We start from the raw sequence: 23,441 nt of genomic DNA, 5'->3' as shown, positions 1-23,441 counted from the left end.
AGCCAGAGACCAAGCAACACTTTCACTTCTATGAACGTACACAGTGAGGAAAGGTCGGGGGCAGGGAATTCTTCATTAAGGAGTTGATCCCCGAACTCTATTAGTAACGGTTCTTCTCCTTAACTCTGTGATCATTCGGCAGTGTCAGTGTGTCTCACCCTCCAAGTGCGATATGCCCCCAGGTCGAGTGAATCACCTTCTCCTTTAATTCACCTGCAATGCATAAAATCTTGGACATACAGGTTTGGTTAACAAACAGTATCTCATTTGTTCTATCTGATTATATATTTAACTTCTATGCCTATTTTTTAGCTAGAAATTTTAAATTTTAAATAAGTTTATTATCCAATAGGCCCCATCCTATCCTAGACCACAATGTACCCCTCCCCCATTTGATACCTGGCTCTGGCCAGGTATCAACCTTACCTACTCTAACCGTCATAGCCAATGTTTAAAAACAGAATCCTGACTCCTCTGTGGTTAAAACTACAATTATGGTCAAGAGTTATAAACTCTATTATAATCAATTTACTTCAAAATTAGTATTCCAGATTGCCACAATTTCGTTATCCTCACTACATTCCCCCGTGGGTGATCAAACCACATGAAAATGCAATGAAGATAGGTCAAAAGGTTACATCACCTCCTTACATTCGTGTTCCATACTATATCTAGACATACTAAAAGAACCCTTTATCTTAAAAAATCCCTTGTCTAAATAAAACTCAGAAAATAATCCTCCTAATATATATATATATAAGTGTACTCCTTTAAGATATCTTATCTCTGGGAACACGGAAACCCTTAACCTAAACGTTTACTACAAAAACAAAATTATGTCACCAGCATTCAACCAGGCTTCCCGTCGGCTGGGAGACCGTTGAGTGCTGCAATACTGCCATCTTCTGTCCATTCTCTGCACAGCTCTCCACCCGCTCTTATTCAACCTTATCAATTTGAGCCATATTAGTTTCTTATTTTAACTGTTGTTTTATAAGTTTTGATTTTTTTTGATTTTTTTTAAATCTGTTATTACCTAGTTAGACTAGAGTGTCCGTGACATACATCCATGGGGATCCGGTTATAGTTATTCTATTAACCATGTGAAAATGCCCAGGGACACCAAATAGTCAGGAATGTCTTCATTTGGAATCGAATTTAAGCTGTTTAAATCAGCTCTGACTTCTGTCAGTGTTCCAGAAGGGATTGGGGCTGGAGTGCAATGTGTGAGGTGGTGCCAAGGTGCGCCTGATTTACCTTTGACCTGGACTGAGTGTGAAGTAACCTCCCTCACTTCGTACGGTCCAGTCCACCTGGGTTCTAGCCACTTTCTCTTGTGGACTTTAACCCCACCCAGTCACCAATTTTTTACCTTCAGTGGTGGCGGATCTCCCGCCAGCTCCCCCTCTTGGACCTTGTGAATCTGTGTGGAGAGAGCTGCAGAAAGTTCCGTCAATTTTCTGACAAATATCAGACATTACAATTTGTTGTACATCAAGGGCGGGCATATGACCTCCCTCCCTTGGTGGACCAGGCATGACTCTTCCAGCCATTATCTCATGAGGAGAGAGATGGGTGCCTGCACCTGGAGAGGCTCTCATGGCCATCAACGCCAGGGGCAGGGCTTCAACCCAAATCAACTTCAAACCTGCACATACATTTGATTGGCGCGTTTCACGAGGCTTTTGAGATTGTGGCCTGTACACTAACCCAAACTTGTGCACAATACCCAATCTTTCCTCCACCTGTCTCAGGTGTTGATTACTGAAATGGGACCCGTTTGTCGGATCGGATTTGCCTTGGAACTCCATACCTTGGTATGAGTTCAGTCTGCAGCCACTTAATGACTGACCTGGCATCCTCACGTGCTGTTGGTATTTCCTCGACCCATTTGGAAAATCTGTCTACCATTACCAATAGGTATCTTTTCCCATTTGTCACATTGTCTAGCCCCATGTCAGTGTAATCTATGCTGATGTCCTGAAAACAAGCGTTAGGGACTGGGTATGAACCCATGGGCGTTTGATATGGTTTCTTTGGATTGTGGCTACTATCAACTTAATTCTAGGAATTATTTTGCAAAAATTATTATTGTTTTACAGTTTTTCGAGTTGTTATATATTTTCCCAAAAGGTGTCAGAATCGCCCTTTTGGAACAATATATTAACAAACTCAAGCGCTCCTAGAATAATTATCAACTTAATTCTATGAATTATTTTGCAAAAGTTATTATTGTTTTACAGTTTTTCGAGTTGTTATATATTTTCCCAGAAGGTATCAGAATCGCCCTTCTGGAACAACATATCAACAAACTCAAGCGCTCCTAAAATAATTATCAATTCAATTTTAGGAATTATTTTGCAATAGTTATTATCGTTTTTCAGTTTTTCGAGTTGCTATATATTTTCCCAGAAGGTATCAGAATCGCCCTTCTGGAACAATATATCAACAAACTCAAGCGCTTCTAAAATAATTATCAATTCAATTTTAGGAATTATTTTGCAAAAGTTATTATCGTTTTTCAGTTTTTCGAGTTGTTATATATTTTCCCAGAAGGTATCAGAATCGCCCTTCTGGAACAATATATCAACAAACTCAAGCGCTTCTAAAATAATTATCAATTCAATTTTAGGAATTATTTTGCAAAAGTTATTATCGTTTTTCGAGTTGTTATATATTTTCCCAGAAGGTATCAGAATCGCCCTTCTGGAACAATATATCAACAAACTCAAGCGCTTCTAAAATAATTATCAATTCAATTTTAGGAATTATTTTTCAAAAGTTATTATCGTTTTTCAGTTTTTCGAGTTGTTATATATTTTCCCAGAAGGTATCAGAATCGCCCTTCTGGAACAATATATCAACAAACTCAAGCGCTTCTAAAATAATTATCAATTCAATTTTAGGAATTATTGAAATACCAACATCACAATAGAGGAAAAATACAAGTCAGTTTTCAGCTCGGCGGCTGTACCAGGGGCCAAAAGAAGACTCAGCTGTCCTCCCAAAAGTTATCAACTAGTGAGTCTCGTGAAAAGGCCAATCTTACACAACATTCAAATTAACATTTCCACATTTGTATTTTATTACATAACAACATTAATACATTGATCGCAGGTTAAGTTCTTCACAGTGCATCTAGTTAAGTGCCAAGTCAACCATTGCCCGATTATCTGAACTTGTATTTTTATTTTATTTTGTTGATTCCCCCTAGGTAACTTCCAAGTGTTTTAACCAATCAAATGTTGTTAAGTCTGGGGAACCTTTTCTAGACTTGGATTCTCACGGAATTCTCACTCAACCCGTCTGTCTGAATCTTTTTATCAAGTCAGTTACAATTATAACACAATTACTTGGATTCTCACGGCTTCTACCCGACTATGTGAATCTTTTTACAACACACATTTACTTAGATTCTCACGGCTTCTACCCGACTATGTGAATCTGAGTCTCACGGCTTCTACCCAACTATGTGACTCTCTATAAGTTATTTGGATTCTCACGGCTTCTACCCGACTATGTGAATCTCTTTACAACACACATTTACTTCGATTCTCACGGCTTCTACCCGACTATGTGAATCTGAGTCTCACGGCTTCTACCCGACTATGTGACTCTCTATAAGTTATTTGGATTCTCACGGCTTCTACCCGACTATGTGAATCTCTTTTTAATTGCTTTAGAGTCTCACGGCTTCTACCCGACTATGTGACTCTGAGTCTCACGGCTTCTACCCGACTATGTGACTCTCTATATCTCAGATATCTTTACATGTTTACTTTTACATTTACAATAGACATTTATCATAAATTTAACAGTAACCCATACTCAACCTCAGTACTTCTGATCTTTAATTTGGATTTTCCTAATATACAATATGCAGATTTTTGATTTAACAGGTACTGCTTACCTTTGTTTTGTAGGCCTTATAGATCAGTTTCCTGAGGCGAGCTGGATTCCCGGCTGCTCCTTCGGACAGGTCACCCTTCCTTTCTGATCCGTCTCTCACTTGTCTCTTTTCTCTATCAACTTTTTATGGACCGAATTCAGAGAAGAAAACCATCCTCTGCTACCAATTTGTTGATATCACAAGTTTACTGGAGAACTGAGACGAAGTAGAGACTCTGGACAGGGTGGATAAGGTTTAATAAAAAGCAGTTTATTCAGAGGTAAAGATATCTGATACAGCGTGCACGGGCTCGTTCATCAAGCTCGAATGGAACTTATCAGAAAGAAGCCCCGAAACATTGTGTGCAGACATTATATTTGATAAATGAAGTAGGTTGAGTCTGGTAGATCTGGTCTTCTGGTTGGTCCTGATGAGTTGGGCGAGGTCCCCTTCAGGCTAGTGTCACTGTCCCATTGGCTCTGAGTAGAGTTCTTTGTCTTCAGAAATGTTCAGCTAAAACAGGAGTTTAGGTGTGTGCGTAGATGTTCCTATTTTGACATATCTGTGTGTCTCTGTGAAATGTTCAGCTAAAACAGGAGATTTTGTGTGTGCGTAGACGTTCCTGTTTTATCAGTTTTTATGAAAGGTTTGCCTCAGCCCTCTGTCCTTGGGTGTGTGTGTGTCTCAGTATCTCGTGAAATGCAGACCCAAGCACCCTTTTGATCAAGGCATTTCCTGCTTTATCAGTGTTTATGAAAGGTCTGTGCCAGCCCTCTGTCCTTGGGTGTGTGTGGGTCTCAGTATCTGCTTATGAGTTTGTGAGAAACCCTGTTTTGAAAGAAGTTAGTTATAACAACGTAATAGCAATATGCTTGTGTTATTTTAAATGGTATTTATTACATATCCCAGAAGTTGCAGTCGGACAAATTATGCTTTATTACCAACGCGGTATTGTAAACACATCGTTCGTGGACGGTGTTTGCAGTCTTTTTTTGTACAGCTTCGTACCAATGGCCGATGAGCACCGATATGTTTTATCTATAATTTCTCTTCATATGACAAGGATTTGCCAGTAGATTGTCGACTTGATTCATGATGATAACTGCTTGTCTAGCTTTGCAAATGACGGGTCGCCACTGGCATTACACACTCAACAAGTCAGTTTGGTGGAAACACACCAATGGTGGGAAAATGTACATATTTTCTTTATGCTGATTTTTTTATATTTGCATGGAAATTGTCTCCAATTGGATAGAAATCTAGTTACTGATTACAACAGCATCATTAAGTTTGCCGATGACACAATAGTGGTAGGCCTGATCACCGACAACAACGAGACAGCCTATAGGGAGGAGGTCTGAGACCTGGCCGTGTGGTGCCAGGACAACAACTTCTCCCTCAACGTGATCAAGACAATGGAGATGATTGTGGACTACAGGAAAAGGACTGAGCACGCCCCCATTCTCATCGACGGGGCTGTAGTGGAGCAGGTTGAGAGCTTCAAGTTCCTTGGTGTCCACATCACCAACAAACTAACATTGTCCGAGCACAGACAGTCGTGAAGAGGGCACGACAAAACCTATTCCCCCTCAGGAGACTGAAAAGATTTGGCATGGGTCCTCAGATCCTCAAAAGGTTCTACAGCTGCACCATCGAGAGCATCCTGACTGGTTGCATCACTGCCTGGTATAGCAACTGCTCGGCCTCCGACCGCAAGGCACTACAGAGGGTAGTGCGTACGGCCCAGTACATCACTGGGGAAATGCTTCCTGCCATCTAGGACCTCTATACCATGCAGTATCAGAGGAAGGCCCTAAAAATTGTCAAAGACTCCAGCCACCCTAGTCATAGACTGTTCTCTCTGCTACCGCACGGCAAGTGGTACCAGAGCGCCAAGTCTAGGTCCAAGAGGCTTCTTAACAGCTTCTACCCCCAAGCCATAAGACTCCTGAAAATCGATTCAAATGGCTACCCAGACTATTTGCATTCCCCGCCCCCCCTCCTCTTTTACGCCACTGCTACTCTGTTATTATCTATGCATAGTCACCTTAATAACTCTACCTACATGTACATATTACCTCGACTAACCGGTACCCCCTGTATATAGTCTCGCTATTGTTATTTTACTGCTGCTCTTTAATTACTTGTTCCTTTTATTTCTTATTCATATTTTTTCAACTGCATTGTTGGTTAGGGGCTTGTAAGTATTCTACAAGTGACAAATAAAATGTGATTTGATCCAGTTTAAACAAGCATCAAGAGCAGTCACACATCCAAACATCTGATTGAGGCTATGAACCTGCCACAGTAAATAAAAAACACATTTGGTGACGCTGAAATTCTGAATGACTTCCTCGTCTTTTCATGGTCAGGTGATTGTTCAGGTGTGTTCTTAACATTTGCAACATACTGTTAAGTACACCATGAACACACCAGATATCTATGGATCAATATCAATTATGTGATATCGAGACACACTCCCTCTATGCACACTCTACACACTTACGGACACTGATACTCCAACACACACACACATACTCATACTGACTCTACACACACTCATATGCAATCATCATATACAGTGCATTCGGAAAGTATTCAGACCCCTTTACTTTTTACACATTTTGTTAAGTTAAAGCCTTATTCTAAAATGGATGAAATGGTTTTTCCCCCTCATCAATCTACACACAATATCCCATAATTACAAAGCAAAAACAGGTTTTTAGATTTTTTTTACTGAAATAGCTATTTTACATAAGTGTTCAGACCCTTTACTCAGTACCTTGTTGAAGCACCTTTGGCACCTATTACAGCCTCGAGTCTTCTTGGGTATGACGCTACAAGCTTGGCACACCTGTATTTGGAGAGTTTTTGCAAATCTTCTCTGCAGATCCTCTCAAGCTCTGTGAGGTTGGATGGGGAGCGTCGCTGCACAGCTATTTTTAGGTCTCTCCAGAGATGTTCAATCAGGTTCAAGTCTGGGCTCTGGCTGGGCCACTAAAGGACATTGAGACTTGTCCCGAAGCCACTCCTATGTTGTCTTGGCTGTGTGCTTAGGGAGCAGATTTTGGAGCAGGTTTTCATCAAAGATCTCTCTGTACTTTGCTCCGTTCATCTTTCCCTCGATCCTGACTAGTCTCCCAGTCCCTGCCGCTGAAAAACATCCCCACAGCCTGATGCTGCCACCACCATGCTTCACCATAGGGATGGTGACAGGTTTCCTCCAGAGGTGACGCTTGGCATTCAGGCCAATCTTGGTTTCATCAGACCAGAGAATATTTTTTCTCAAATATTCTGAGTCCTTTAGGTGCCTTTTGGCAAACTCCAAGCGGGCTGTCATGTGCCTTTTACTGAGGAGTGGCCACTCTACCATAAAGGCCTGATTGGTGGAGTACTGCAGAGATGGTTGTCCTTCTGGAAGGTTCTCCCATCTCCACAGACGAACTCTGGAGCTGTCGGTGACCATCGGGTTCTTTGTCACCTCCCTGACCAAGGCCCTTCTACCCCGATTGCTCAATTTGGCTGGGACGCCAGCTCTAAGAAGATTCTTGGTGGTTCTAAACTTCTTACATTTAAGAATGATGGCCACTGTGTTCTTGGGGACCTTCAATGCTGCAGAAATTGTTTGGCACCATTCCCCAGATCTGTGCCTCGACACAATCCTGTCTCTGCGCTCTACGGACAATTCCTTCATCCTCGTGGCTTAGTTTTTGCTCTGACATGCACTGTCAACTGTGGGACCTTATATAGACGGGTGTTCCTTTTCAAATCATGTCCAATCAATTAAATGTACCACAGGTGGACTCCAATCAAGTTCTATAAACATCTCAAGGATGAGCAATGAAAACAGGATGCACCTGAGCTCAATTGCGAGTCTCAAAGCAAAGATACATATCTAACCCTACCACTCCCTGCACATTGTAATTATGGTATTGTAACTGACCCTGTATATAGCTTACTTACTTGTGTTCTTCTGTTTCTCATGTGTTTTTGTTCTACTTGACTTTTTTATTTTACTACTGATATTGATTACTGCATTGTTGGGAAAGAGCAAGCAATTAAGGCATTTCACTGTACATGTGACAATAAGCACTTGAAACTTGATACAAATGCTTTACTTTCCTTGTTGGAACAGCAGTCTCTTGCCATTTGAGAATGTAATGCATTAAAATACTTGAGTTAAAGTATTTGAAGTGTCACCAAGAACTGTCCATTAAGATAGTTTCACCAAGAAAGTCCTAGGGATGGTAGACAATAAATGTGACATTGAACAAAAGAGAGTTAGTTAAATCATTGTATGTCAACATACCCACCCACCTATTGCATCAAACAGTTTAATGATTTACCCCTGTGGCCTTTTAACATTACGCAACTAGCTACATTCATATTTGTTTTACCTTGGAAACATGGCAGTAGTGGAATATCTGTAAACACAGCCAAATCATAAACGAACAAAAAAAAATGTTTTGCTTTGATCATCAATTGATACGCGACTGAGCTATTACAAAATCCCCATACTTTCTGAAAACAGTATTCAAAACATTCATTGAGCAAAGTGGCATTTAGCAAATGTTACTCTAAAAAATGTATGATTTGGAAACATTGAAAGTATCCCAAACACAATGGTAATTTATAACTTCAACCACAAGAAACTGTTTATTAAACAAATGCATTGCTATAAAGATGTGAATACACTGCACACTGGTTACATAAAAAAAGAAAAGCTGTAGGAAAAGCACTGCTTCTGAATATTCATAGTTACACATAGAACAAAGGCTTTCACTGGAAACAGTCAGCCTTTTGGGAGGGGAATGGCACATTGCCCACATCCTGCTACGCTTGACAGTCCCACACCTTCCAACACTGCAGCTCATAGGTCCTGCTGCTTATCTAGCTCCTCCGGAGCTGCTCCTTCTGCTAGTTCTGCCAGGGCCCTGCGACGCTCTGCCTCTGTTACTGTCATGGGATGCAGGGGGAAGAACCCAGCAAGTCCTACAGGAACAGAGATGACAGTAACTTAGACCACATAGATTCCAAGGTAGCATTGAGACTTTAGTGGAGGTATTGAGTACAGTTAAAAGTTTGTTTATGAACCTGTGATTGTGTATTTTGCATGATGTAGGCCTTACATTGGTTGTTTCAATAAACCTGGAAAGTGTGTGTTTTCAGGGTGAGTGTAGATGTATCACACCTAAAAGTTTGGCCACAGGCTTCGTTGGATGTGCACCACAGCCCATCCAGTACTTGATCCTGTCGGAGTTGAAACTGACCAGTTTCTCATTGTAGATGTTTGGCAGGGGGTCATAAGAGCCCAGTTGTTCTATGTATTTACTGTCTCGTGCTCGCTTGTTGTAAGCTGCCACAATCCGGTAGAAAGGTCTGTTAGACTGTTTGTGGCCAGCCATTGCCAATCTGATGACAATGTGTCCTCCATGGTATGTCTTCAGTAGGAAGGATGCTGTAAGAATAATACAACGAAATCTGAATGTATTGTTTTATAAAAAAGGTACAATGCATATGCAATTAAATTGCCAGATTTTTAAAAATTTAGAACAGCATTTGAACTGTGATGTTTTCTCTAAAAAGAATCAGTGTGAAAAAGTATGTCATCTTACGTCAATTCACAGTCAGTTTGTCATGTAAATAGTTTGAACGTTACCAGGTGCTTAGGCAGGTTAATTAGGGATTCATGAACTGTTTATGGCAAACGTCAGGCCGTACAACGCATCAGTATCTGCAATATACTCGAAACTGGATAACTTCACAACAACCACGGTAAAACATGCTGGAAATCGGTTTAATCATAATGTGAAATAAATGTAAAAATCATCCAACAGTATCTCACGTCTAGACAATAAATCATTAGCGCGTCATAAAAAAAATAATCTAAGTAACCAAGAGAATACTAATTAGCTAGCTATAACCCTATCCCTGGACCGATAGCTAACGTTACCTACCTAAAGACTTGCATACCATCCCATAACGTAACTTAATTCCTAGCTATGATGTAGCTAAGTATCTGTTTTGAATTCCATGAAAGGGACATTAGGCTACTTATTATAAATATCATAGTGTAATCTAACGTTAGCTATACCAATCACTGAGGCTAGCCTAGCTAACTACACAGTAACGTCACAGCAACATCGGGCTAACGTATAGGTTTACTAGTACCACTCCTGCTTACTAGCTAGCCCATGTTGACAGTGTTAGCTAAATAGCAACCGGATCATACTTACATAGACGGACCATGTTTATGTATACGCTGCAAAAGAGGTCAAACGAATACGTAAAAGCTCAAAAACGTTTTCTATATTACATAAAGCCGTACGTGTACAGCCATTTTTAAACAGGAAGTGATGTTCCTTGAAGCGTTTCCTCTCATTTTTGTTACTGTCCACCAGGTGGCGCAAGTGGACTACGCTGCACTGTCCGAGCTCTTGAAGGGCGTTATAAACACGAGGACAAGGACATTTTTGCATGTAAAGTTGTACACTTTACACTTATGATAGTTTTAATGGATTTAAGATACAGTCACATACGTCTAATATATTTTTTTATAGAAACATCATGGCCCAGGATGTGTATCAAAATCAATGCATATTGATTTATATATTTATATTGCCTATCTAATGTAATGTTCGGGTCATTTTTCAGGCATTAACGATTGAAAATACATGAAATCGATGCATTTGTTCAAGTAGTAGGCTATCAGGTCTGGTAAAATGAAACAGAGACTCTAAACGTATAATGTATTTATTTGAGTAAAGGAAAAATGATGTGTAATTATTTGTGATGGATTGCAATTATAAAATATGTTCAAAAAGGTGGTTAATGCCTCTGATATGATTTTCATTTAAAAGTCAGACCAATGCAGTTCTCTCCTCATTCTAGATGTCTTTAGATGATTACACAAGTTATACTCTCGTTCCAGCAACTGCAACAGCAGGATAGAAACATTGATTTCCTGAGAGTGACCCATGAATAGAGGGTTCAGTGCTTTGCATGATGTACACCGGGTGCACTGATATTTGTTCCCTTTGGGAGCCCCACTCCGTCGCTGTTGGAACATGGTGATTTCACACTCCTGTTGTGGAGAGATGCTGTTCCTGTGTGTGACAAACACATGGTTTTCTCTGAGGGGTCAGACTCAGATAGCCCTTTGTCTCTGAATGAACACATAGTTATATTTGATAACAGATACTACATACAGGTAACTGCCAAAATAAAGGAAACACCAACAGTCTTAATAGGGCGTTGGGCAACTACGAGCCGCCAGAACAGCTTCAATGCCCCTTGGCATAGATTCCGCAAGTGTCTGGAGCTCTTGGAGGGATGTGACACCGTTCAACCATGAGAAATTCCATAATTTGGTGTTTTGTTGATGCTGGTGGAAAACGCTGTCTTGGGCGCCGCTCCAGAATCTACCATCAATGTTCAATTGGGTTGAGATCTGAGGGGTATCCTACTAAGCAGGTTTGAGGAGTTAGCAAGGCAACTTTGGTCAACTCTGAGTTCAACTCAGGATAATCAGTCATACGAAAGTGGCTCACCTTTTTGCCAGGTAAATTTATATAGCAACGAATCGTTCAGAACTAACCTGCTCTGAGGCAGGGTAACTCCACTTACCCTGAATTAAATAACTGAGCCACGAGTTGAGGACCAATGAAATCAGATTCCATCCCTCTTGCAAAGATTGCGTCATCATCCCCTTCATTTGAGAAAGATGACTGATAAAATATTTTAATCATGAAATGTTTTTTTGTGTTAAAATTGTGTAATGTTAAAATATATCACATTATACATTTAGTAAGGACAGAAATCCTTTAAAAACTTAATTCCCAGTCATAGCAGCAGGATGTAGGGGTGTTGCAGCACCCCCTGATAAAATTAGTGCACTAGACCTTTATTACCCCCGAATGAGCGGAGAAAAATACTCCTCAGCACCCACACCTTAAAACATCTTACGGTGGCCATGTGCACAGTAACACTTTTGTATGACATACTAAAATAATTGTATCGATAGGAGTGGGAAAAAGGTGCTTGTGGTTGTACATTCATAAGCACACCAAAGTCGGATTTAAGGATAAGTTAAAATAACATTTTAAAAAGACGGCACTTCTAAAAGCCTATTTCAGCCATAGTCTGATGAATTTGCAAGATCACTTTTCTTTCCTTTTTAAAATGTGGCACTGACATGCCCATAGATTGATGTTTCAGCATTGCCTCAATCAAGAGTTCAGCGTTCGAGTTACAAGCCTGCTAGAGTTCGCGGCAGGCAGACGAGCAATATCCACCGTCGTAGTATGGATGAAGCCTGGGCTGGAATGTGAAGCTAACTGAAGCTGGTTCTCAATTGTTATTTTTCACAATATTTCCTCTTGAATCACTGAGATCAGGATCTGTACTTATCGATTTCATAATTTTTATTATGTTTATTGATCAGATATTATGCATTTTAGCAACATTTTCACACAATTCTCATTACGTAACAGTTTTCGAAGTCCAAAACAGTAATAAACAAATCTATTTTTCTAATATTTTTGAACATTGCTCCACTAATGAAAAGGCCTGAGTTTAACATAACACTGAAAAATGTTATATTTCAAATGAAATTATACAGTTATCTTAAAATTAAATCTGACTTGATTTGAGCTCTTTAGCTGTTTCGGGAAGGAGAAGGCCAAGTGTGTTGAAAGGGGTGATTGAGAATAAGAACCTCATTCTGAAGGCATATGTAACGGATGTGAAATGGCTAGCTAGTTAGCGGGTACGCGCTACTAGCGTTTCAATCAGTTACGTCACTTGCTCTGAGACCTAGAAGTAGTGTTGCACCTTGCTCTGCAAGGGCCGCGGCTTTTGTGGAGCGATGGGTAACGACGCTTCGTGGGTGTCAGTTGTTGATGTGTGCAGAGGGTCCCTGGTTCGCGCCCGTGTCGGGGCGAGGGGACGGTCTAAAGTTATACTGTTACACATATAATGTACTAAACTTATGCTCAAATGTACTAAATGTACTAAACTTGTGCTCAAATGTGCTCATCTAAAAACTCCTCTAGCTTGTATTTAACAACTGATTGGAATGTTTACAGGAACTTGAGTGTTACAGTAATGAGACAGATGTCCACAGATACTTAATAAATATTAGTTTAATGTAAACTAGAGTTTAAAGTTTTCATGATTTATGGACAAACTACAGCAACATATTTTGTGTTTTATTCAAATAAGTTAGTGATAAATAATGATAAATAGTTTCTAAGTGTGCTGCGTTGATTTTTTTTACCCACCCCCAATTGTCTTGTCAGCCTTGTCCCATTTGTCCCATTTGCTGCAACTCCCCTACGGACTTGGGTGAGGCGAAGGTTGAGAGCCATGTGTCCTCTGAAACACAACCCTGCCAAGCCGTTCTGCTCGTTAACACACTGCTTTCTTAACCTGGAAGCCAGCCGCACCAATGTGTCTGAAGTCAGTTTGCAGGTGCCCGGCCCACCACAAGGGACACGGAAATCTCAGCCGGCCAAACCCTCCCCTAACCCGGACGACGCTGGGCCAATTGTGCGCTGCTTTAGCCTGGGATTGAACCCGGGGCTGTAGTGACGCCTCAAGCACTGTGATGCAGTGCCTTGCGCCACTCAGACCCCTGCGCCACTCAGGAGGCCAGTGACCCGAGAATTTAATCCAGACGCATTTCAGTAAAAATATGGGGTGAACGTTTAAAAAATTCTAGCGAAAATGTCAAATGTATTTAAAATAAGACACGTTACCATAAACTAGACATCTTTTTCCTCAGAATTATAGTTGATTTTAGCAGATGCATCATTGTTTTGTAACTCAATTTGCTACAGACATCACCTACCACATACACACCCTTTAAACCCCCTATAATCCTTTGAGACTCCTCTTTCCAATTAACTGAGATTTCTTCTACCCATGGTAGCCAAAATAATGGGCAACTGGGCATTTTTATACATCACCCTAAGCATCATTTACTCAAGTGTTTCCTTAATTTTGGCAGTTACTTATATGTCCAAAAGACATAGCAGTGACTCCTGTACTGTTATACGTTCCGTTATTACTGGGTGGCCTACTCGGTCACATGAATTTGAAAGAAAACAGTTTTGCTTATGTGAACATGTTTGTCATTTTCTCATCCTTCATACACAATTTATAGAAAAAAATAGAATAATGTTGAGGATATATTTTTGACAGAGAGATCTACATGTCGATCCCACTTGGCAAACACTGGTTGAATCAACGTTTATTTTTTTCTCACGTCATTCCAACAAAAAAAATGCAATGTGAAGAGAATGAATCAACCTGGAAACTGATTGGATTTGCAAAAAGTAATCAACGTAAGGGAATGTTGTCTTTTTTTTCACCCAACTTCACAAATCCAATAACATGGTGAAATGTTTGTTGTTTTCATTTTGAAATCACCTTAGTGAACTCAACCAAATGTAAATCAAAACTAGACGTTGAACTGAAGTCTGTTCCCAGTGGGATCATGTCATCATCAGTGGTGGAAAGTACTGAAGTAAAAATACTTTAAAGTACTACTTACGTCGTTTTTGGGGGTATCTGTACTTTACTGTTTATATTTTTGACAACTTCTACTTCACTACATACCTAAAGAAAATGATGTACTTTTTACTCGATACATTTTCCCAGACACCCAGAAGTACTCGTTACATTTTCAATGTTTAGCAGGACAGGAAATTGGTCCAATTCATGCACTTATCAAGAGAACATCTCTGGTCATCTCTACTGCCTCTGATCTGGCGACTCACTGAACACAAATGCTTTGTTTCTGAATTATGTGTGAGTGTTGGCGTATGCCCCTGGCTATCCTTACATTGTGCATTCTGGTTTGCTTAATATAAGGAATTGAAATGATTAATACATTTTCTTTTGATACTTAAGTATATTTAAAACCAAATACTTTTACTCAAGTAGTATTTTACTGGGTGACTTTCACTTTTACTTGAGTCATTTCCTATTAAGGAATCTTTACTTTTACTCAAGTATGACAATTGGTTACTTTTTCCACCACTAATCATCATTACATGGTACAAAACTACAAAATCACCCATTGTCGTCCATTGAATTAGATTTTGGATATGATCTTTTTGTGGAATAGATTATTCTGTATTTAGTTGTAATGTTATTAATGTCTCTTATTTATGTGCATTTCCATCATATTAATATAATTATTTTACACCTAGTGACTGGATAGCATGTTATTGTTTGATTATTATTTAGACATTGTGTGAGACACGACCACACATGCATTTTGGTTTGAATATTATTCAACAAATGTGTACTTCTAAAGTACATAACCCAAAATGATGCACGTTAGATCATTTGGTTAACCAGTTAATTTGCAATCCAAGAGGCCCAGTCATGTGCAGTTGTAGACGGCCATAAAAGAACTAGAGATGGTATTCAGGGCAACAACGTCATAATTACGCTGACCACTTCTCTGTGCACATTTTTTTAAATGAATAGGCACTTTTCACAGTTTGACAGCAAGCAAAATGCATCTTACATGGTGAATCTGCAGTGCTTGATTAACTGAACAATGACATTGATTCCATTGGTAGCTGATACTCTCATGAGGACCCCATGCTCTTTGGGACACCAAGACGAGTTGTTCCTGCTGTAATCGTCTGTGACTGTTCAGTTAGAGACGCTCAGATGACCAGATAATGTACCAGGAAAGAGGTAGAAAGGATCACTTTAAGACAAGGCCTTAAATTAAATGCATGTATATATCGCGATAGAATTTGTCCACCTAAACAATTATGGTCATGTTTAAAAAGCTGATAATGGCTGCAAATAACACAGTGTGTAAATGCAGTTAACTGTAAAATATACCCAAGCTAAAATATAGCTAAGACTTGAAGGTCCCCTCCGGTGGATTGGACCAGACATTGGGCTTGATGAAAAGACATGAGTCAATGGTCTCCCAGAAAGAGTAAACAGCCCATGCCGACTCAGAAAACAGAGAGGTGGGTGAACTGACTCCGCGTAGGACCAGTAAGCCAGTTTCACACGTTCAATGGGATAATGTTTTAACCAGAATTTCTTTGCCAAATATGCATTTTATCAGGCAGATTATTGAGGAGGGGGGGTGCCAAGGAGACCAGATGAAGCTCCACACTCTCCCATGACGCCAATTAGATTGTCTGTTCTGCTAACATTTGCGTTTCACATCTTGACAGAAACCACCACATTGTCTTCAGTGTGATTTACAAGACATTTTAGAGTTACATTTTAGTAATTTACGTTCTTATCCAGAGCAACTTACATGAGCAATTAGGGTTTAAGTGCCTTGCTCAAGGGCACATGGACAGAATTTTCACCAGTCGGCTTTCGGTTACTGGCCTAAAGCTCTTAACCACTAGGCTACCTGCCGCTCTGTTTGCAATACGATTCCATTAGATGTTCTCTAAGTTTGTGCGCTACGGGAGCTTGAACTGAATCAGGACATCATCTTCTACGGAAAAGGACAGAAATAGATCATTATTCTTTTGGAACATAGTCACATTTTTGAGGTTCCATATTTTCATAACTTTACTCGAGAAGTATTCAGATCCAAATCCACATGTCTCTCTATATATGGTCAAGACCTGAACGTTAAGTTAGTCTCTTTAGAAAGAATCCCTGTCATAACCAAAACTCCTCAACCCTTTTCAGAGTGATAAACATGTTTAATCAATAACTCCCCACATCAATAAATGTCTGACCATCTCATCAGTTCATTTCAAAGTCTTGAGTCTGACTCAGTCCCCTGCTGTTTTAATTGTCTCTGTCCAGCTACAGTGGTGCCATCCACCCTCTACAGACCCATGGGCCCAACAGAGACAGACAGAGGGGAACTTTGGCTCTCACATGTTGAGGATCAAATTATGTATTTTTCCACAAAATGATCTCTCAGATGGATTCAGTGAGACTAATTGTGTCAGCATGCAAAATGGAAGCTGTTACTTTCATCTTAATTAAACAAAGGACTTGCTTTCTTCCGTTGGCTTTTTCAAAGAGAGGCTTCCTTAACTGATTAAGAGCAAAACACGACTAGTCCATCACATGCTGCTAGGAGTTTGTTGTTGCCTCTGACTGTTGAGCAGATAATGCTGAATGGATGCATCCATCTCTAAAACAGCATCAACATCTTTATTAGACTATTTGTAAATGGACATGGTCACATGGCCTTCTGATGTCTTCTGGTGTACATGCAGCACATCTTTGAGACAAATATTTTAGAAACATGTACTTAAGTGCAAAGGCATGAAAAGAACAGATAACACTTTAAAGAGCATTGGCAAAACAGAAACATCCATTATCCAGGAGGTGAATGAGAGCTCCATTGGTTTGTGAAGGCTATGACGAACATGATGGTCCCTTTAGTTTAATCTGCTTCAGTCTGAGATGTGCCTGTAGCCTGGAGTGGTGCAGACAGTAGCTGATCAGTAGCTGGTCTGCATAGTCACAGCTTGTTAAAGGGATTATGTTTGGGGAACACAGTCCACTCACTTCTCCTCAGGGGTCAGGGGTCACGACCTGCTCACCATCCCAGGGTCCACAGATATCTGCTGGACGAGGGGAGGCTGCGGAGCAAGGCTGGTTGATTTTGAGAGAGGACGAGAGGATTTGGCATGCACATCAGAGCATGGTGCCACAGCATGGGGTTCTTTCACATATTGTACACACACAGACACACACAGACATGCACACGCACACGTCTATTTGTTGAACTGTACACTATATTCACAATGTGGTACACGGAGCACATCATTTTGGTTTATAGATTGTTGCTTGTTTATCACTGTTGTCTTACTGATGCCTAAAAGGTATGTACAATGTGGACAATTAGCTTAGTTGACCACTACAGCAGGTTACACACTGTGGTGAAAGGGAAGTGGAGTTTGATTAGATTTTCAAATTATACAACTTATTAATTAGCTAATACAAAAACCACTCAGGATGTACACTGTACAAAACATTAGGAACACCTTCCTAATACTGAGTTGCATCCTATTTTGTCCTCAGAACAGCCTCAATTAATTGGGGCATGGATTCTACAAGGTGTTGAAAGCGTTCCTCAGTGATGCTGGCCCAATGCTTGAGTGTGAAAAACCCAGCATCTTTGCAGTTCTTGACTCAACTCAATGCGCCTGGAACTTACTACCATACCCCGTTAAAAGGCACTTAAATATTTTGTCTTGCCCATTCACCCTCTGAATGGCACACAGACACAATCCATGTATCAACTGTCTCAAGGCTCAAACATTTTTTAGCCTGTCTCCTCCCCTTCATCTACACTGATTGAAGTGGATTTAACAAGTGACATCAATAAGGGATCATAGCGTTCACCTGGATTCACCTGGTCAGTCTATGTCATGGAAAGGGCATGTGTTCCTAAAGTTTTGTACACTGAGTATACGTCTCTTGTATTAATATGCAAAGGGTTTTAGTGGAATTTATCAGACATCAACCAAGAGAAATTAATCAAATAGGTTTTAGATTTCCACTTAAATTAGTCACAGAAATATTGTTTGAAATATTCATGCTCACATGCTCTCGGAATGAAATCTCATGCTTGCTCTGATCTTTACTTTGTGTTTTAGCAGTAATATAACTTTAATAAACTAACTCTTACTTGGCAATTATAATTAATTGATGGCCTCTTTAGAGAAGAAATGAAATGGTGATAATAGAATAACACTTTAAATATATACGATATATGGTCTAGGTCAAGATTCCGGGATGTGTTTGCAATCATAAAATGAGAGTGTTTACTCATATACAGGCCTGCGTCTGCTCAATGTTTGATGCTTCCATAAGTTATCTTCAATTAGGCTTTCAGTGATACAACAAACAAAACACTTAGACTGACATGGTCCTCCTCTGGTCAGGTTTGTGTCGTCTGAGGATGCTGGCAGACAAACCAACCGAGTTGTTATCTGAATGGCTCTGCAGGCTGTCCTCCTACTCAGCACAGCAGGAACAGCCAGGACTTGTTTTATACCATTTACCTGTTATCGTAATGCTCGTTTGATGGTGTGATGCAAATCATCAAATAATTGGATATATGCAATTAAACAGTTTATGGTAAAATACCTAGATCTATGGGGAACAGGCATGATACCTCCACAACACTATACATACAGTGCATTTGGAAAGTATTCAGGCCCCTTGACTTTTTCCACATTTCGTTACGTTACAGCCTTACTCTAAAATTTATTTAAAAAACATTTCCTCATAAATCTACACACAATACCCCACAATGACAAAGACAAAACAGGTTTTTAGAATTGTTGGCTAATTTATAAGTACTCTGACCCTTTACTCAGTACTTTGTTTTAACACCTTTGGATGCAATTACAGTCTTGAGTCTTCTTGGCTATGGCACTACAAACTGAGGAGTGGCTTCCATCTGGCCACTCTACCATGCAGGCCTGATTGGTGGAGTGCTGCAGAGATGGTTGTCCTTCTGGAAGATTCTCCCATCTCCACGGAGGAACTCTAGAGCTCTGTCAGAGTGACCATCGGGTTCTTGGTCACCTCCCTGTCCAAGGCCCTACTTTCCGAAGGCCCTGTACACTAACAAAACACACAGACTAACTGGAGGGGCTATTTGAAGTGGAGTTATAATTGACAGTAGAGCGATACTAGGGCAGCATTGGACTGTGTTAGTGTTTAACTGAAGAGGACAGATAGGCTCTGCCACAAGGCGATAAGGACCTTTGGCTATGCCAGGATCAGCTTGTTTGTGCCTCTGTAGGTTGTTTAGTGAGAATAAAGGACAGCTATTACTCTCTTTGTCAGTGGCAGGACGTTAACATCCCACACCTTACACACACAGATAGGAACACCCAACTATTTTCCAAGTTCAAATGGCCTAAAACAAACTAGTTGGGCAGGTTCTTCATCTCCAATGCTTCTGTCTACTGCCAGTGACATGTCTACTGTATACCAATCCAGTGAGCTTGTTATGTTATGATACGACAACAGGATTCATGCAATAATGAGCAGTGACAGGATGTCACCCACGCTGCCATGGATCACCCTCCACCCCCTTCATCCCCCACCCACCCATCCAGCTGGGGACACATCCAGCTGCCTGACTGATGTCACCTCCACTCCCCCGCTCCTCTCCTCTTGGGGGATAGTGATGGAGTTCACCTGCCCTCCACTCCAATCTGTCATGGTCATGTCTATCTTGTGTGCCTCATCCCCTCCCCCTTATGATGTGCTTTTGATTTTGATATTGACATTGTTCAGTGTCTCCCTGGAGCCCGTGTCTGTCTGTACTAATGACATGAGCATCTCTGAGCAGCACCCTCTGATTAATGTAAGCACAAAGTTTAGAAAGCAGCTCTCCTTTACTCTTACAAGACTGTTTTATATATACGCTCTCTCTCCGCATCCTGATCAAATAATTCCCATAAGGAAGCAATAAAACATTTGGATAATTCCAAGCAGATGTGAACATGCCTCAGCAAGTTAACAAGATTCCACTGGACATGCAGAGCAGAGCAGACAGCGTCACAGTGTCAGAGCTGCAGAACCACGTTACGTTCTCTGGGTGTGGGAGGGCCGTCTCCTGAGTCTGGGTCTCCTGCCAGTGCTCTGCAGCAGTCACACCTGTCTGAACACAGTCCAGGCCACAGAGGAGAGATAGAGACCGCTCTACCGTTCTATCACCTCTATATGGACATGACATATTTTAGAAGTAACATTGTTGTGTTTTTCTTCAACATGATCATTTTCACATACATCAAGTATAGCTCAAAATTAAAGAAACAGTGCATGCAAAGTGGAGCCCACAAGCTGCGTGAGAAGTCAGAGACTCCAGAGAGAAACAAATAGAGCTTTGTAGTATGAAGGAGTCTTTTCTTATAAGAGAGTGTAAAATAACAAGAAGCTCTATGATTACTGGTTAACAGTATATCTTGTGTTTTTCAAGTTTTGGACATTGGTAAAGGACCCAAGATTTGCTATTTTTCTTAGTGGGAAATAGTTGAATTGGTTGTCTATCCAATTTTGTTTTATGTTGCAAATATATTTTTCTCCTTTGCAGTGGGTAGTGTACACTATACAGTGTACAATTTGTTACAATTCAGTAATGTACACATTTTCACACCAACAAAATGATAAGCATTCCATATTTGTGCTGGAGATAGACGTTTATATGAAAGAGAGAACTGCACTGGGAAAATAGTAATATCTTAGGGAAGTGACACTTGGAAATTAATACTAACAGACGGTAACCCCACAAGATTAAGTTAAGCTTTATTCATGCAATACTTGACTTTGTTCAGAAAGATAATGGTTAAATAGGCAATGCCTCTCACCAAAGGTTTTCTTTGTGTACTTCCAACATGAATAGCTAAATATTGTACAAGGCACACTATGAGTTGATGAAGGAGGGAGATAGGATGCCTTGCAGAGAAACAGCAGTATTCACCTATGAGCTAAAAAGAAACTTGGGTAATTGCCATGTCACAAATAATGAGGCTATGTAGCAAAGTGTTTGAAGAACAAACCCCTGATCAAGATAAGATTGGAGACAATATGATAAAATGAGAAGTGTTCTCTGGCTTGTGAATTTCAAAAAGAACAAGTGACAGTCCCTTCTTGGAATCAGATGCAGAGAGAGGGGCTGGATGTGAATACCCCTGATGGTAAACATGTTGTATAGCCTGGAGGACCCGTGTCAATCAACTGTCAAAGGTCACAATGAGACATCTTTCTCTGGACAAATACCCAGTATCCCCCTCCTGTGCTATGGCAGGAGGGCAGACAGAAAGGCTCACCAGAAATGATCCTGCATGTAGTAGTGTGCTGTACTTTCATCAGCCAGTCGTTTACCTCGTGAATATAAGAGCACATAGAGAGGTGTTGTAAAGTGACAACATCGTCGCCCACTAGAGGACAGAGCTCACCTCATTGAGCCATCACGCGCCTGAAAGTATTGAACTGATCATGCAGCCAAAACGAGAACACAACGATTGTGTAAATAATATAGCGCACAATGCTTAATTTTCACTCAGCTAAAAAAAAGTCTCAGGTCTTTTGGTGTCATGGCATGTCACGAGTTCAGAAAATAATATTTTATGAGAACTCTCAATTTTAGTCATGTGGCTGAATTGTGGTTGTGGATCGCAAATAAATGTATTGAGTGATAATGCATGGCTGGTTATTTCGGCAGTGTAGTCCTGTTATTTTTACATAGCCCTTATTGGAAACCTAGAAGCAAGTGGAACAGACAAAACACACAATTGTATAAAAGATATTGCCTGATAGTGTTGATATTCACATTGTTAAAACTATATTATCTGTAACATTGTTTTAAATAATATGAATCATTGTTATTATCATCATGGTCATCAGCATTTTTCTTTTTGAATTTGATTTAGGACCACACTAAAGAAAGCCAAAGTGAAAATGGAAGAAAATGTGAATGTTCACTGTTTATTGACTTTATAGTTCTACAATTAAAATGTTCCATAATATTTTACAGGAATTTCAAAAAAGCAAAGACACAAACTTGAAAGGAGACTTTAAGTAAAAAACATACTGAAGCTGCCTTACATTATCCAGAGGTTCAAAATACACACTTGAGGGAAGTTGATTTACAGACATCTCTTTATCGAGAGAGAGAGAGAGAGAGAGAGAGAGAGAGAGAGAGAGAGAGAGAGAGAGAGAGAGAGATGAGATACTCAGACCTTGTAGAGGGGCTGCCGAAGTTTCCATCTAAAGAATGTTTTTCTGGAAAACGCTTTTGTTTGGTTTTCAAGTGATTGATGCTTGACTTAATGCTCGGTGAGTCTTCCCAGGAGGGTGAGGCGGGCTCTTTGTGCCTTTTTATCCCATGTGAAGCAAACCAAAGCGGGAGAGTGAGAGTCATAGCTATTCGGCAGGGTACCAGGTCCTCCCCACCGGCGCATCTGCATGTGAAATCGCCATTTCACCCCTCCACACTCCCTAATTGTTGCAAAAATTATTTGTGAAATTGCCTTCCACCAGGAGTGTTTTCCACGGCGATTGTCACACAATTTTCTATGCACGGCAGGCCCACAGAGTTGACACACGCAACTCTTTCTTCCTTAAGAATGTAATAGTTTTAACCTATTCATTTTATTACAATTGGCTTTAAGCTATTGCTATTCGAAAGATCCCTCTTGTAAATGTTCTTTATGCCTACCTGTTGTTATACTACCACAATGGGTGGTAGACTATACCAATAAGCTTGCACGTATTACTAAAACGATTTGACATTCTTGACAAGAAATTTTAGGCCTAATGAAAGTTAAAATGTTAACATCCAAAATGACATTTCTTAACCTATATTGTGCTATTGAATTCCACGGATGTCCGTGGAACCTAGGCTAGCCACAGGTGTCATCTGCAGCAGAGAACGCTGATAACGAGTAGATCGTACTGAATTAGCCTTTGCAAAAATTTCAAAAATGTGTCTTTAATAATGTAAACTGTGCGTCAGATCATGATTTTGAATTATACATTCCTGTGAGCTACTTTCAATAGAAATCAC

The 23,441-nt window shown here is 40.2% G+C and overlaps 1 protein-coding gene across 1 annotated transcript; it reads right to left on the bottom strand.

Annotated features, from left to right (window-relative positions):
- Positions 1 to 8,515: 8,515 nt before the first annotated feature.
- On the bottom strand, positions 8,516 to 10,313 carry LOC139558719 (small ribosomal subunit protein bS16m-like). The gene is made up of 3 exons (XM_071374080.1): positions 10,126 to 10,313; positions 9,081 to 9,347; positions 8,516 to 8,881 (listed from the first exon to the last, which is right to left on the bottom strand). The coding sequence occupies exons 1-3, from the start codon at positions 10,136 to 10,138 to the stop codon at positions 8,760 to 8,762; spliced, it is 402 nt and encodes a 133-aa protein (XP_071230181.1). The 5' UTR covers positions 10,139 to 10,313; the 3' UTR covers positions 8,516 to 8,759.
- Positions 10,314 to 23,441: the final 13,128 nt, after the last annotated feature.

This window comes from Salvelinus alpinus, chromosome 2, assembly GCF_045679555.1.
Source record: "Salvelinus alpinus chromosome 2, SLU_Salpinus.1, whole genome shotgun sequence".
Lineage (NCBI taxonomy): Eukaryota > Metazoa > Chordata > Actinopteri > Salmoniformes > Salmonidae > Salvelinus > Salvelinus alpinus.
The sequence above is the reverse complement of the archived record's forward strand: the minus strand, read 5'-3'. Positions and strand labels throughout refer to the sequence as shown.

Coding starts and splice junctions, on each gene's coding strand:
- LOC139558719 (XM_071374080.1), bottom strand. Junction 8,882..9,080: donor GCCTGTGGCCAAACTTTTAG/GTGTGATACATC, acceptor CTGTTCCTGTAG/GACTTGCTGGGTTCTTCCCC.